Below are 14,224 nucleotides of genomic sequence, written 5' to 3'. Positions count from 1 at the left end.
CATCTAATCCTCTTACTTTTTTAAAAATAGGAGATCCTGGAATAACACACTGAGAGTGATTTTCATTTTCTTTTCATCTGTATTCCTTTTCCCCCTGTGCTTTCATTATCGAAATGGTTCCAAATGTGTTATTGCTTAATCTGGCATTAGAACTCTTTCCCTTTCTTGTCCTTTCTGCTATCAGCATGTCCCTTCTTCTTTCTTATCCTTTAGAACAGGAGAGAACACTGACTTCTCTAAAAGTAGAATTGCTAGGAACCATAGTGTCTGGCCAGTTAGCCCCTCTCCTTCTTTGAGTTCAAGACATTCCTGATTATTTTATTTTAGTGACTATAAAAAAACACTATACAGCCTAGAGCAGTGCCCTCATTTTTACAGGTGAAGAAGCTGATATGCGTCCACAGGAGCGGTCTCTTTAATTTAAGGGCATATTAAGGAGTAGTAGTACCCTGGTGTTTTTATCTTTGGGACTCTTAGCTTTACCACAAAGGTTAAGATTCAGAGTAAGGCACATATTTTTATGGCAGCATGATTATGCATTTGTCTAAACATGTTTATAAATAAAGTCAAAATATCATGATATTTAAAAGATGAAAGTGATCTTAACATTACTTCTAGTAATAGAAAACTATAATCTACACAAATCTTCAATAATTGATAAGTAGTCAAATACATTACTTCCTATGATAGTGCTTGAAGCCATTAAAGTACATGTTGTACAAGAATACTTAATGATATAGAAACCTGCATATGCTATGCTATTAAGTGAAAAAAGCAAATTTCAAAACATTGTATAATGTAATTACAGTTATGTAAAAAAAACTGCATTTACACAGTTCAAAATTCAAAGCAGTACACAGTAAAAAGTCTCCCTTTACACATTTCCACCCCAAAGGCATTCAGTGATATTAGTGTACAATATATCCTTGTAGAAATATTTTATGTATAATTAAGCATTATGTATATTTTTTTCACCTGCCTTCTATAACTTTTTTATATACTTAATTATTTGCCATTTTGACTACTGATTATGCTTTTTGCCAATGTAAAATGCCCATTCATGTTACTTGATGTTTTGTATGTGAAATTTTATTGTAAAGAAATAGATAAATTTGATAGTACATTACTTTAAATTATTTTTATTAGCCAAATTCCCTAGTGAGATAGGAAAAGGGAAAATATTTACCTGGTAGAGCATTTTAAAACAGAATATTATTTGTTAGTTTTCATGAAAAGAAAATCTTATCAATTATTTTAGTATTGGGTGTGCAATAAATTCTAGATCAAGTTGAGCTATTCATTCACATTTTCTCAAATATGTAGCTAGGCAACAAGTACTTGTGTGCAGGCACAGAAAAAGGAAGAAACTGATGTTTCCCACTCTCAAGTTTGTCTTGAATCATATTCTTTTATTGCTGCTTTTTAGGAAAGTTACATCGGGTTTCTGGGCTCACATTAAGAAAAAGTCAATCCCTGTTCTTAATATAGGACAGGTGGATATGTTGAAGTAGACCTGCATAAACCCCACCATTCCATAAACATGATCATATCTCTTTCTCAATCCCCTGCTAAGAGTCGACCAGGGCTGGTGGCATGTACTGGCTGGTCTGTTTGAATCTTTCTATCTTTCTGAATTTAAAAAAAAAAAAAGTGTGAAACTCTTAGGGACTTCTGGTTGAAGTGAAATCTTTCCTTTGCTCTTCCTCTCTCCCTAATATATGTGTATGAAAATACTTTTGTAAAGGATGATCATATACATATTGTAAACGTATTCATCAATGTGAAATATAACATAATGAGCAGAAAATCCCAAAAAGTTTGACATCAGACTGAATCTTCAGAGCATGTACTGGAAAGCACTTTTCACATGGTTTACTATTGGAAACCAGTAACACAGAGTTTGAATTCTTAACAAATATTTGAATCTCAGCTATACCACCTATTGCTGCATGACTTTGCTGTGTTACCTAGTCTCACTGAGCATCATCTCCTCATCTGCGAAGTGGCGGTGATAGTGCTGGCTTCCTAAGAGTAGTAGTAAGGATTTAAATGGCATATCATATGCAAAGCACTTTGCACTATTTCTGACTCATAGAAGCTATTGTGAACAGACACTCAAGAAAGCAAGTTCACTGACATTTTAACTTGTAACTTCATGATTTCCTTCAGCTAATAATACTTTCCATGTTCAACAGAAAAATGGGTGGAACAGCACCACCAGATAGCAGCTGGAAAGGAGGTCTCAAAGTGCCCTACAATGTTGGACCTGGCTTCACTGGAAATTTTTCTACACAGTAAGAGACTTTAGTTTAATTCTTTTTAAGGGGAGTAAACCTTTTTAAAATTTAAATTAGAAAGCAATTATAGAGGATGACTGAAAAAGTAAAACCTACCTAGTACCGGCAGGAAATAAAGTCACAGGTTGAAGAGGAGATTATAGTTCCATTATTATAATTGGACAGTTGGCCAATGTAATTTTTGCCTGTGTACCTTTAGAAATCTTTTAAACAATGACGTAAGATTTAAAAATTGTGGATAGTGATCTGTTAACCAGTATTTTTTTTAATGTGTTCATTATGTGTGCATTAGAAAAGTCAAGATGCACATCTATTCCAACAATAAAGTGACAAGAATTTACAATGTGATTGGAACTCTCAGAGGGGCAGTGGAACCAGGTAAGCTCAACAACAATATCTAACGAACAACTCTTCTGTGCCAGGTACTGTTCTGAGCTCCGGGGCTATCAGATGAACAAAGCAAAGCAACTTTTTGCCCTAATGGAACTTACATAAAGACAAAATACGTAAATATGAGGTAATTTTATATTGTGATATATGTTGTAAAAGAAAGAAAGAATGAGAGAAAGAGAGAAAGAGAGAAAGAAAGAAGAAAGAAAGAAAGAGAAAGAAAGAAAGAAAGAAGAAGAGAAAGAAAGAAAGAAAGAGAAGAGAAAGAAAGGAAAGAGAAAGAGAAAGAAAGAAAGAAAGAGAAAGAAAGAAAGAAAGAAAGAGAAAGAAAGAAAGAAAGAAGAAAAGAAAGAAAGGAAAGAAAGAAAGAAAGAAAGAAAGAGAAAGAAAGAAGAGAAAGAAAGAGAAAGAGAAAGAAAGAAAGAAAGAGAAAGAAAGAAAGAAAGAAAGAGAAAGAGAAAGAAAGAAGAAAGAAAGAAGGAAGGAAGAAAGAAAGAAAGAAAGAAAAGAAAGAGAAAGAAAGAAAGAAAGAAAGAAAGAGAAAGAAAGAAAGAAAGAAAGAGAAAGAAAGAAAGAGAGAAAGAGAGAAGAAAGAAAGAGAAAGAAAGAAGAAAGAAAGAGAAAGAAAGAAAGAAAGAAAGAAAGAAAGAAAGAGAAAGAGAAAGAAAGAAAGAAAGAAGAAAGAAGGAAGAAAGAAAGAAAGAAAGAAAGAAAGAAAGAGAAAGAAAGAAAGAAAGAAAGAAAGAAAGAAAGAAGAAAGAGAAAGAAAGAAAGAAAAGAAAGAGAAAGAAAGAAAGAAAGAGAAGAAAAGAGAAAGAAAGAAAGAGAAAGAAAGAAAGAAAGAAAGAGAAAGAAAGAAAGAAAGAAAGAAAAGAAAGAAGAGAAAGAAAGAAAGAAAAGAAGAAAGAAAGAAAGAAGAAAGAAGAAAGAAGAAAGAGAAGAAAGAAAGAAAGAAAGAAAGAAGAAAGAAAGAAAGAAAGAGAAAAGAAAGAAAGAAAGAAAAGAGAAAGAAAGAAAGAAAAGAAAGAAAGAAGGAAGAAGAAAGAAAGAAAGAAAGAAAGAGAAAGAAAGAAAGAAAGAAAGAAGAGAGAAGAAAGAAAGAAAGAAAGAAAGAAAGAAGAAAGAAAGAAAGAAAGAAAGAAAGAAAGAAAGAAAGAAAGAAAGAAGAAAGAAAAGAAAGAAAGAAAGAAAGAAAGAAGAGAAAGAAGAAGAAAGAAGAAAGAAGAGAAAGAAAGAGGAAAGAAAGAAAGAAAGAGAAAGGAAAGAAAGAAAGAGAAGAAAGAAAGAAAGAAAGAAAGAAAGAAGGGAAGGAAGAAAGAAAGAAAGAAAGAAAGAAAGAAAGAGAAGAGAAAGAAAGAAAGAAAGAAAGAAAGAAAGAGAAAGAAGAAAGAAAGAAAGAAGAAGAAGGAAAGAAAGAAAGAAGAGAAGAAAGAAGAGAAAGAAAGAAAGAAAGAAAGAAAGAGAAAGAAAGAAAGAAAGAAGAAAGAAAGAAAGAAAGAAGAAGAAAAGAAAGAAGAAAAGAAAGAAAGAAAGAAAGAGAAAGAAAGAAAGAAAGAAAGAAAGAAAGAAAGAAAGAAAGAAAGAGAAAGAAAGAAAGAAAGAAAGAAAGAAAGAGAAAGAAAGAAAAAGAAAGAGAAAGAAAGAAAGAAAGAAAGAAAAAAAGAAAGAAAGAAAGAAAGAAAGAAAGAAAGAAAGAAAGAAAGAAAGAAAGAAGGAAGAAAGAAAGAAAGAGAAAGAAAGAAAGAAAGAAGAAGGAAAGAAAGAAAGAAAGAAGCAAAGGTAAATAAATGGTGAGACTACATTGGTCAGATGGCCAAGGCTGGTGATCAAATATACACACTTTACTTAGGATTTTAGTTATTTTCTCAAGTTTTGCTGGATTTCTTTACTACATAGTTTTGCATGGGGAACTATCTTCATGATAACAATAAATATCTATATAAAAGACAGCACTCAGAAAATTAAAGTAAGCTTGAATTAATACATTTTTACATAGCCTTTTTTACTGAAGTTGATACAATATATAGACACGTGATTTCCATAAGATTTCAGGTGACCTGGAAATTAATACATCTTATTTTGTTGTTTGTTTGTTTATTTGTTTTCTGGATTAAAACATTTTATAAAAAGTCTTACTTCATTATGGTCCAGTTCCTTAGAAATTATTTGGTTATGTATTTTTACCAAAACAGATCCAATTAAATTGTCTATCTTTCTTACAAACAGTCAGTGCTTTCCTTTAGCAAGCAAGTATGTTGATATGCTTCCAATGAAAACAGAACAATATATAACTGGCTATTTGTTGAATCATCTAAGTACCTATTATGTACCAGCTCTTTGCTAAGCATTGGGAATGCCAGGATCAAAAAAGACTCCATCTGGGGATAAGGAGCTCATGATTGGGAAGGATGACATACATCTAAGTGTGGTAAATGCTTTTTCAGATATGAAAGTATTGCCCTGAGTGCTGGGTAGGGAAGCAATTCCCTCTCCCTGTGGGAATAGGAGTGGTTTATAAAGGGGGGAAATCCTTGACCTGTATCTTGAAAATAAATAGAAAGAATAGGAAGTGAAGAATTTGGTGTGTGGCCACTGTGTTCTCTTAATCTGAAAATTCTGGAAACAGTGCGAAGTAGGGAGGAGAGGGATAATAGAGAATCACATAAAGATGTGAATAAGATAATTTTATACTTAATTATCATTGTGTGTATACTTATAATTACTGTAATACTACTCATTGCTTATCACTTTTTTATTGTCTTCATACATCAAAATCAGAATGAAATACATAATGTATTTACACAAGTCTTCAGGAACCTTGCTGTGTTCCTTTGAGTCTTTTTAAAAATTTATTTGATAGAGACAGAGAAAGAGAGGGAGAGAAATATCAGTTTGTTGTGTCACTTATTTATGCATTCATTGGCTGATTCTTGTATGTGCCCTGACAGGGGATCAGACCTACAAGCGTGTCATATCAGGACAACGCTCTAACCAACTGAGCTACCTAGTCAGGGCTTCCTTTGAGTTTCATGCTTTGTATTTAGATGCTCTTGAGTCATTTGCAATATGCTATGTTTTTGACCTGGAATGACAAGTAATCTTACAATGTTGCTTTCTAGACAGATATGTCATTCTTGGAGGTCACCGTGACTCATGGGTGTTTGGTGGCATTGACCCTCAGAGTGGAGCAGCTGTTGTTCATGAAATTGTGAGGAGTTTTGGAATTCTGAAAAAAGAAGGTAATTTAAACAAAGAGTAGAAAGACCTACTTCTCTGAGTCTCAGTTTAGTTCTCTCTTAAGTGAGTGTAAAAATGCCACCTCATAGGTTTGTGTGAAGGGTGAACTGAGAGGATACATGCAAACTATATCATCTGAGCAGCATGAAGTACTTAGTAATAGTATAGAGCAGCTTTCAATAAACTGTGGCTGTATTACTTATGTTGGTTAGTTATATTGCTCATTCATTTTTTGCACTTATATAGTAATATTTACTTTATTAATGTTTATATGTTAAACTATAATCTGAAATAAAGGAATTACAATGTTACTGGTCATGCTTAGCAACTACGAATATGGAAACGAGCTTACTCACTGAAGAGTACACATCAGAATTAGGTCCTTAAGCCAAAGCTTCGTGGTCTGAGGACTGTGAGCAGAAGTTCCCCAGGCTCTTCCAGCCTCATATGTTAGGTCAAGTGTACTAAGTAATGGAACAAATCAAAGCTTATTGAGAAAAATACTGGTCATCTTTCCTAATAGGTTACTGTAAAAAATTTAACATCTGCATTCTCAAACCCCCAACTTTTTATTGCTCTGCAGAATTTAGGTTTATGCTCTTAGCATCATTATTTCAGTCATTTTAGAATCTTCACATAAAACCAAAATAAAATTTAGTTCAAACAGTTGCTTTTCAAAGTAATTATTATGCAATGAGAGCAGAAAGTCAACTCTGTTTACTGACCCTGCAAACAAAGTGTCTAGGGGCTGTGAATGTGGTTCATATTATTTTAGCAACAATAAAAACAATGGTAAAAAATATGTTAAGTTTGCATGGTACTTACTTTCTCAAAGAGATGGTGTTTTCACATGTGCTATCTATTTTGAACTCATAGCAACCTAGATATTTCTGTTCTCATTTTACAAATAAGCTAACCAAGGTTTACAGAATCAAATAAGTCATTCAAGATTATGTAGCTAGTGTGTGGCAGAGTCAGAGACCTAGGGCTTAAACTCAAATTTCTGGCTACCAGTCCACAAAACCACAATGTCTCTCTTTAAATAGAGTGTAAAGATGACTTATTTTTTCCCACACAGCTATGTTATATTTTTTAGAAAACAAAACGATGGAGACCTGAATTTACATAATTTATGAATTCAGTAGTATAATATTATTACAAAAATGTTCATGATTTTGTGAGGAGATTCCCTGTGGTGAGTACAAACCGTCACTGGGACAGTTCCGGAGCATGCCAAAGAATACAAAGATGGGGAATGAAAATTAAAGGAAATTTGAATAATACTGTTAACAAACCTGACAAAAATGAAACACTGGACTCAAAAGGTATAGGGATACACATTCTTAATAAGCACAGATGTAATAATTACTAAAATAAAGGCAACTTACACTTTTAGAAGCACTTATTAAGTGCTGTATTTATAAATATTCCACTTAATCCTTCAGTCAAGTAGTATCTTTACTTTGTTATTCCTGGTGTACAGATGAGGAAACAGAGGCTTCAGAAGTCTGAATAACTTTCCTTTGGACACTCCACTAGTAAGTGAAAGAACCAGCGTTTGAAATGAGATCTTTCTTTAACTTCAAGGTCTGTGTTCATGACTCCGAGCCATACTCCCTCACTATTGAATCATGTCGTGTTCAGTAACCACAGACCTTAACTGAGCCTCTGTTGACTAACCCTGGCAAAGAGTTGAGTGAAATCATACAACCAGCTGACTGAACAATTATGTGATGCCAGAACAACATGGAAGAGTTGTCAAGGATTTTCTCTGTTTTATCTGCTTTCATAACACAGACCACATCTAGCACTCTCTTCCACTCTAGGCAGCTGCGGGTCCCAGATGGTTTCCTAAGCATAAGCAATCATTATAGACCTAAACAACCCATAATTTTGTTTGCTGTTGTTGTTCCAGTCAGGCTTGGCAATGTCTTGGATATATTGTGCATTTTTCCAGTATTTACATGTATATACGTATATTTTAGGATGGAGGCCTAGAAGAACAATTTTGTTTGCAAGCTGGGATGCAGAAGAATTTGGTCTTCTTGGTTCTACTGAGTGGGCAGAGGTTAGTTGATCATTTGCTTATATATATGTTTTAGGATAAGAAAGCAGTTCGGACTTAATTCTCAAGGATGTAGAAATAATAAGTGAATCCAGTGAGAAAATACTCAAACATTTTTTCAGATAATCTGAAGCAATATATCTTTGTTCAAAAATCAACAGTAAAAATCCCTCTGTCACTAAAGAACAAATTCTGTTTGAACATTTTAGAGCCAATTAATGTCAACTGTCAAATTAACTTCATTTTCTGAGAGTGTGATAGGAAATAATTAAACTCACTAGAAACCAAACAGCAAAATAAGATATGTTTTTATTACCTTTTCCAAATTGGTGTCTACAGCTAACTACATTTATTTAAATACCCCCTAAGCTTGTGCAGTAAGGTATACTTTTCACAATTATCTTCCTTATATCATAATAACCTAGTCTAAATTAAATTGTGCTAATAGTGAGGCACAAAGTCCCACAACAGAATATTTACTGAGCCCCTTGGAAAGTAATCTTACCTGCATGTACTGTTGGCTTTGTGTAATAGAGGCATTAGCTGTAAAGTAAATATATTTGAAATTGATGCCTGTTCCATTAACTTCCAGTCATGCAGCAAATATTTATTTAGCTATTATAATTCAGATATTATGAGAAGCCCTGTAACCTTCAATTCTCTTTAGAAAACTTTTTTAAAAAGCAGTACTTCTGTAAACAGGAAAGGTTTATGCTGGCATCAGGAAGAGCCTAAATATGTTGAGGTTGTGATTTGTCTCTTTCAAACTGTTTTCATCACCTAGCGTGGCTTTTTTTTTTTTTTTCTATTATCTTTCTTATAGTCATGATGCTTAGGAAATTGCATGTTTGAGATTCAGAATACACTTGATGTCTCAAAAAAAACTTTGCTACACTTCCTTTTGTTTTAAAATTGCAATGATTAATGTCGACCAGTAGGTGGTGGCATCCTACAGGAAAAAAACTTCATGTTTCAGGGTATACAGACAGTATTGGAATTCACTTATTTTTAAACCGGTGTATTTGAAATAATTCATTCCCTGTGAATCAGGCAAGATTCTGTACTTAAATATTGAGATAAACATGAGATGACTTCCACTGAAAGGATCCCTTAGGTCGTTCATGTTTGTTAAGAGACAGATAAACTATAATTTGGTTAAGTAAACTTCCTTTCCTTCTAGCAAATTAAAAATGCGGAAAGTTTTATTTCACATTTTAGTCTCAAAAATGTCTTACTTGTGCCCCGGTTGGTATGGCTCATGGATTGAGCCCCGGCCTGTGAACCGAAAGGTCACCGGTTTGATTCCCAGCCAGGGCACAGGCCTGGGTTGCAGACCAGGTTCCCCAGTGTGAGAGGCAAACACACATTGGTGTTTCTCTCCCTCTCTTTCTCCCTTCCTTCCCTTCTCTATGAACATAAATAAATAAAATCTTTAAAATTAAAATTAAAAAAATGTCTTACTTGTTATTCTTACCAAGTTTTTAAAAATTCTTTCAAATAATTTTGATAATTTATATGTCAAATTTGTGGTTAATCTGGGTCACCTTAATTCACAAATATGCACACAATTAATGTAGATGTGCATTTTTTAGGGAGATGTTATGGCTGTATATTTATGCTTTTATTTCTTTCATATTATAGGAGAATTCCAGACTCCTTCAGGAGCGCGGTGTGGCGTATATTAATGCCGATTCTTCTGTAGAAGGTGAATATCGTTGGTCCCATAGGAAAAGATGTGATCGTGGTAGCTGGAGCAGTTTAGTTCATAAACCATGCACTAGAAGGAAGGCAAATTGATTGGCCTGTGGTTGAGAACTGGCTTCTGCTTTGTCAGGCCCGGCCCCTGACTCACAGCAGCTGTGGGCCCCAGAATGCTAATTGGGGAAAGCTGCACTCTGCCTTATTTCACCCGGCAGAGCGCCTTGTATATGGTAGAGATTCTGTAAATAATCTGTTCAATGAATAAGTAACTCATGGAGCTAAAGTTTTAATTATTTTAAAATGGGGTAGCAAAAAAAAATTTTTTTTTTTTGTTCCCAGACTAATGGATGTTTATTTAAATTTAGTTTCAGGTGTACAACATAGTTATTAGACATTTATATAACTTGCTAAGTTCCCCACCCCCAATAAATCTAGTATCCACCTGACACCATACACAATTATTACAATATTATTGATTATATTCCCATTGCCTCCTAAATTAGTTTATGCAGTACATTTCAGTTATTCTCCTTATCTTAGGACCCTGGCTAAGGGCCTGGCCTTATTCCTGGCACTGCCACTTTCTAGTTGTGTCATGTGACCTCAGCTTGTTACTTTCTGTGTCTTAGTTTTCTCACCTCTAAATGGAGTTATTAAGAACAACTCAAAGGCTCTTGTAAGGGCAAAAGTAGTTAATATCTGCAAAACTCCCAGACCTGTGCCTTGCACAGAGTGAGTGTTCAAAAATGTTAGCTTGTATTATTATTACTGTTATTTAAAAATGCATAATAAGATGAGACACTTTGCCACATGAAATAAATACTCCATTGTTCTTCAAAAGTAGAATAATATTCTCTTTATTGCTAGGTTTTTTTAAGATTTGATTTTTAATCTTTTTTCATTTTTATTTTGTATCATCTCATCTTTCCTTTTTAACATGTTTTTAAATCATTGGTTTTCGCTGATTACGTCATTCCCCACTTTAAAATGCTCCAGTATCTCCCTACCGTGTTCAGGATCAAGAACAAATGACACAAATGTATGCAGAATTTAGCTCTCACATATCAACAGTGTAGCTGTCGGAAGTGCATTACATATCAAAGTGTATTTAATATATGCTCACAATAACCCTGCGAGGTAAGTATTATTATCTCTCTTGTATAGAGGAGGGAACTGAGATTCAGAGGAGTTAAGTGACTTTCCCAAGATCACCCAGATTGTAAAGGGTACAGCTAAGACTCAAATCAAACTGACCTGTTTCAACTTTATTCTTCTAAACAGTGCATTCTGTTGTCTATCACTACTATGTAATGATACCATATTATAGCTAAATGGTTCTGCATCTTGCCTTTTTCATTCAGAGGAAACCTTTCAGAAAACATCACATTAGACTAGAGGTCTAAGTGAAGTGGGAGAGTAAGTCACACAGCTATGATGCAGGACGCTGTTCCAGGATGAGGGAACAGTACGTACAAAGACCCTGAGAAGGAGTCTGGCAGAGCGGGAGGCGAAAATTTGGAAAGGTGACTGAAGGTGCTTTCATCTATAGCACTGAGTTGCCATGGTGAGGACGATGAGTTGGACAGTTTTGATCGGACTCAGGTTTTAAAAGGATCATTCTGGCTAAAGAGTTAACAGTGGTCTTTGAACGAAAGAGTAAAATAAAGAAATTAAATCAAAAATAACCTATCCTCTCTTTATCTTTCAGGAAACTACACTCTGAGAGTTGATTGCACCCCACTGATGTATAGCTTGGTATACAGCCTAACAAAGGAGGTACAAATAAGCACATAATTTTAGAAAATCTGAGTTCTGCAAATACTGTTATTTGAGATACCATTATTATGCTAAGCATCTGTGTTGTTTTGTAACTTGTCTTTTTTTCACATAGCAAGTATCTATGCCATAGAACATTGCATCTAATAAAATGTTTGCACACATTATCCTGTATCTGCCCACACCACCCTGAGGCAGCGTGTTGCCATCCCCACTTGAAAATGAGAAAACTGCAACTTAAAATTCAGTAGCCACCAAAGCTACACAACTTTTCCAGTAGCTAAACCAGGACTTAGTCCTGTGCCTTAATTCCTTCATTTTAAAACTGGTTTATATTCCTTAATATAATGAATGATACCAAGTAACTCAGGATGTAGGAAGACAAAGTTTCTAACTGATTGAGAAAGGGTATGTGGTTAAAAATCCACCAAGCGCTGGCTGCTAGGGGCAGAGGCTAGGTGAGACCCGCTTTCCTGACTTCCTGACCTGGGCTCAAATCCACTGAGCTCTGCTGGGCTGCGCTGACAGCTGAAGTTATCGATTCTGATAGCAGCTCAAGGTACTCAAGTTGGTGGAGAGGTGATGCCTGAATTCCTAAAGGAGTCACAGACAGCTCTTCACTTCAGTTCTGCCCCATAAATCCACTGTTCCTAAAGTTAGTCATAATGTACAAGCTTTTGGTGTGACAGATTTTTCTTGTTACTGCTAATTACCTGATTTGCATTGGAAAGAAAAAAAGACTTGCCTATTAGAGTTACCAACTGAAATGTAATCAGGAAGGAAAACATAATATTTCCCTCCAGATAGGGATTTTAAGTAAGAAAAATATTGAGGCTGTCCTACCTCCAATGCCCTGGCTCAGCTGGATACTCCCTGTCCAGCAGAGGTTTCAGGACCACGGCGGAACAAATTTATCCAGGACACTGTATGAGTGGTCCCCTACAAAATATCATTAAGCTTTGGTTTCAGAAGCATGGAATTTAGTCTTATAACTTAACTTGTCCTATAGGAATAGACAAAATTAATTTGAAAAGTATTTAGACATGTCGTTACTTAAGAGCTCCATCATTTGCTTACAGTGTTACCAATTTCCATGAAATGTATAAAAATTTAAATATCTGAAAGAGGGCATTACAGAGAATCCCCACTATACGTGTAACTTAAGGTAAATGCTAACGAAACCTGGCAGCTGTGTTAGTTTACTGGACAGGTGGCACCCGGGGGCAATTGCAGAAAACTGCTCTCTAGGTCAGGTCTGAAATTATGTGATGCTTCACATTTTTGGTTTTGTTTTATTCTGTTTTGTTTCTTCTGAAAGAGTGAATTGCATCATATCAATTTTTAGTGATAAACTGAGAATTTAGTTATATATTTTTACACTATTCCAAATTCGCACTTCTTAGAATAAATGGAGTGATACTTTCCCTTATACCAAAGTTTTGTGTAAATTTGTGAGCTTGAGTAAAATTATTTTTTTGCTGTATTTATTCATATTTTACTAGTTAAGATGTTAGCATAACTTCTTTCTCCCCACACTTAATGTGAGTCTGTGTCCCCACAGACCTTTGCTCATACGCCTCTGTTATGCCACCAATCACACTGAATTCCACATTTTTAATTACAGTTCCCACTAGCACAGAGAATGAAATGCATCGTACTGAACTTTGTATCCTTGGCATTCAGAAAGGTCTTTAAAAGCATAGGTGCTTGATAAACTTTTTAAAATTTAATTTGTTAAAAAATAGAACATAGGACTTTTTCATTTATTTTATAAATAAATAAATGGTTAATTATTTTAACAATAAAAAATAGCAATCCCTCCCTCTCAGACTTAAAACCCTTTATAATCTTATAAAGGACAATGGGCGAAGGTCTCGAGCTCCTCTAGCTGCTTCAAGCTGGACATGGTCGTTGTCCTACCTACTCTTGGGTTCAGAAATCCCTAATAAGAGTGGGGGTGTGGAGGGGAGGGTGGCCTTCCCACAGGGGAAGGATCGTGCAGACTCCAGGTCGGTTGGCTGTCCCCGGACAATGGTGTGCTTGGTTTAACAGGCTGGCATCCTTGTTGTATTCCAGCCACTTAGTTCAACCAAACTGTTGAGTCTCAGGAGGCAGCGCTGCAGACAGGATTAAGTGAGGCCTATAAGTACAATCACTCAGGCAATGAGATCATAGGCTTATGCCCTCTGGTTCAATTTTGCTCATTTGTTCGTGTTGTTCATCAGTTTCCTGTAATAGGTGACAGCATAAGGTATTTTTCTTTCATTGCCTGGCTTATTTTGCTAAGCATAATTCTCTCTAATTCCATCCATGTTGTTGCAAATGATAGAAGTTCCTTCTTTCTTTCTGCTACATAGAACTCCATTGTGCAAATGTACCACAGTTTTTTGATCCACTCATCTACAGATGGGCACTTAGGTTGTTTCCAGCACTTGGCTATTGTAAATAGTGCTGCTATGAACATAGGGATGCATAGGTTCTTTTGAATTGGTGTTTCAGGATTTTTCGAATATAATCCTAGCAATGGAATTGCTGGTTCAAAAGGCAGTTCCATTTTTAGTTTTTTGAGGAAATTCCAAACTGTTTTCCATAGTGGCTGCACCAGTCTGCATTCCCACCAGCAATGCACCATGGTTCCCATTTCTTTGAATTCTCTCCAGCACAAGTTATTTGTCGATTTGTTGATGATGGCCATTCTGACTGGTGTGAGGTGGTATCTCATTGTGGTTTTTATTTGCATCTCTCTCATGGCTAGTGA

At 35.1% G+C, this 14,224-nt stretch overlaps 1 protein-coding gene across 1 annotated transcript in view; it reads left to right on the top strand.

Annotated features, from left to right (window-relative positions):
• Window positions 1–14,224, top strand: part of FOLH1 (folate hydrolase 1) — a 65,301-nt gene that overhangs the window by 34,899 nt on the left and 16,178 nt on the right. Inside the window, exons 8-13 of the mRNA XM_090267799.1 lie at window positions 2,196–2,294; window positions 2,590–2,675; window positions 5,807–5,926; window positions 7,910–7,992; window positions 9,631–9,694; window positions 11,399–11,466. Coding sequence (XP_090123925.1) covers window positions 2,196–2,294; window positions 2,590–2,675; window positions 5,807–5,926; window positions 7,910–7,992; window positions 9,631–9,694; window positions 11,399–11,466 — 520 coding nt within the window. The remainder of the gene's footprint in view (window positions 1–2,195; window positions 2,295–2,589; window positions 2,676–5,806; window positions 5,927–7,909; window positions 7,993–9,630; window positions 9,695–11,398; window positions 11,467–14,224) is intronic.

Source organism: Furipterus horrens, unplaced genomic scaffold (genome assembly GCF_987537825.1).
Source record: "Furipterus horrens unplaced genomic scaffold, mFurHor1.1.pri manual_scaffold_2, whole genome shotgun sequence".
Taxonomy (NCBI): Eukaryota; Metazoa; Chordata; class Mammalia; order Chiroptera; family Furipteridae; genus Furipterus; species Furipterus horrens.
This window is presented reverse-complemented; position numbering and strand designations above follow the sequence as displayed.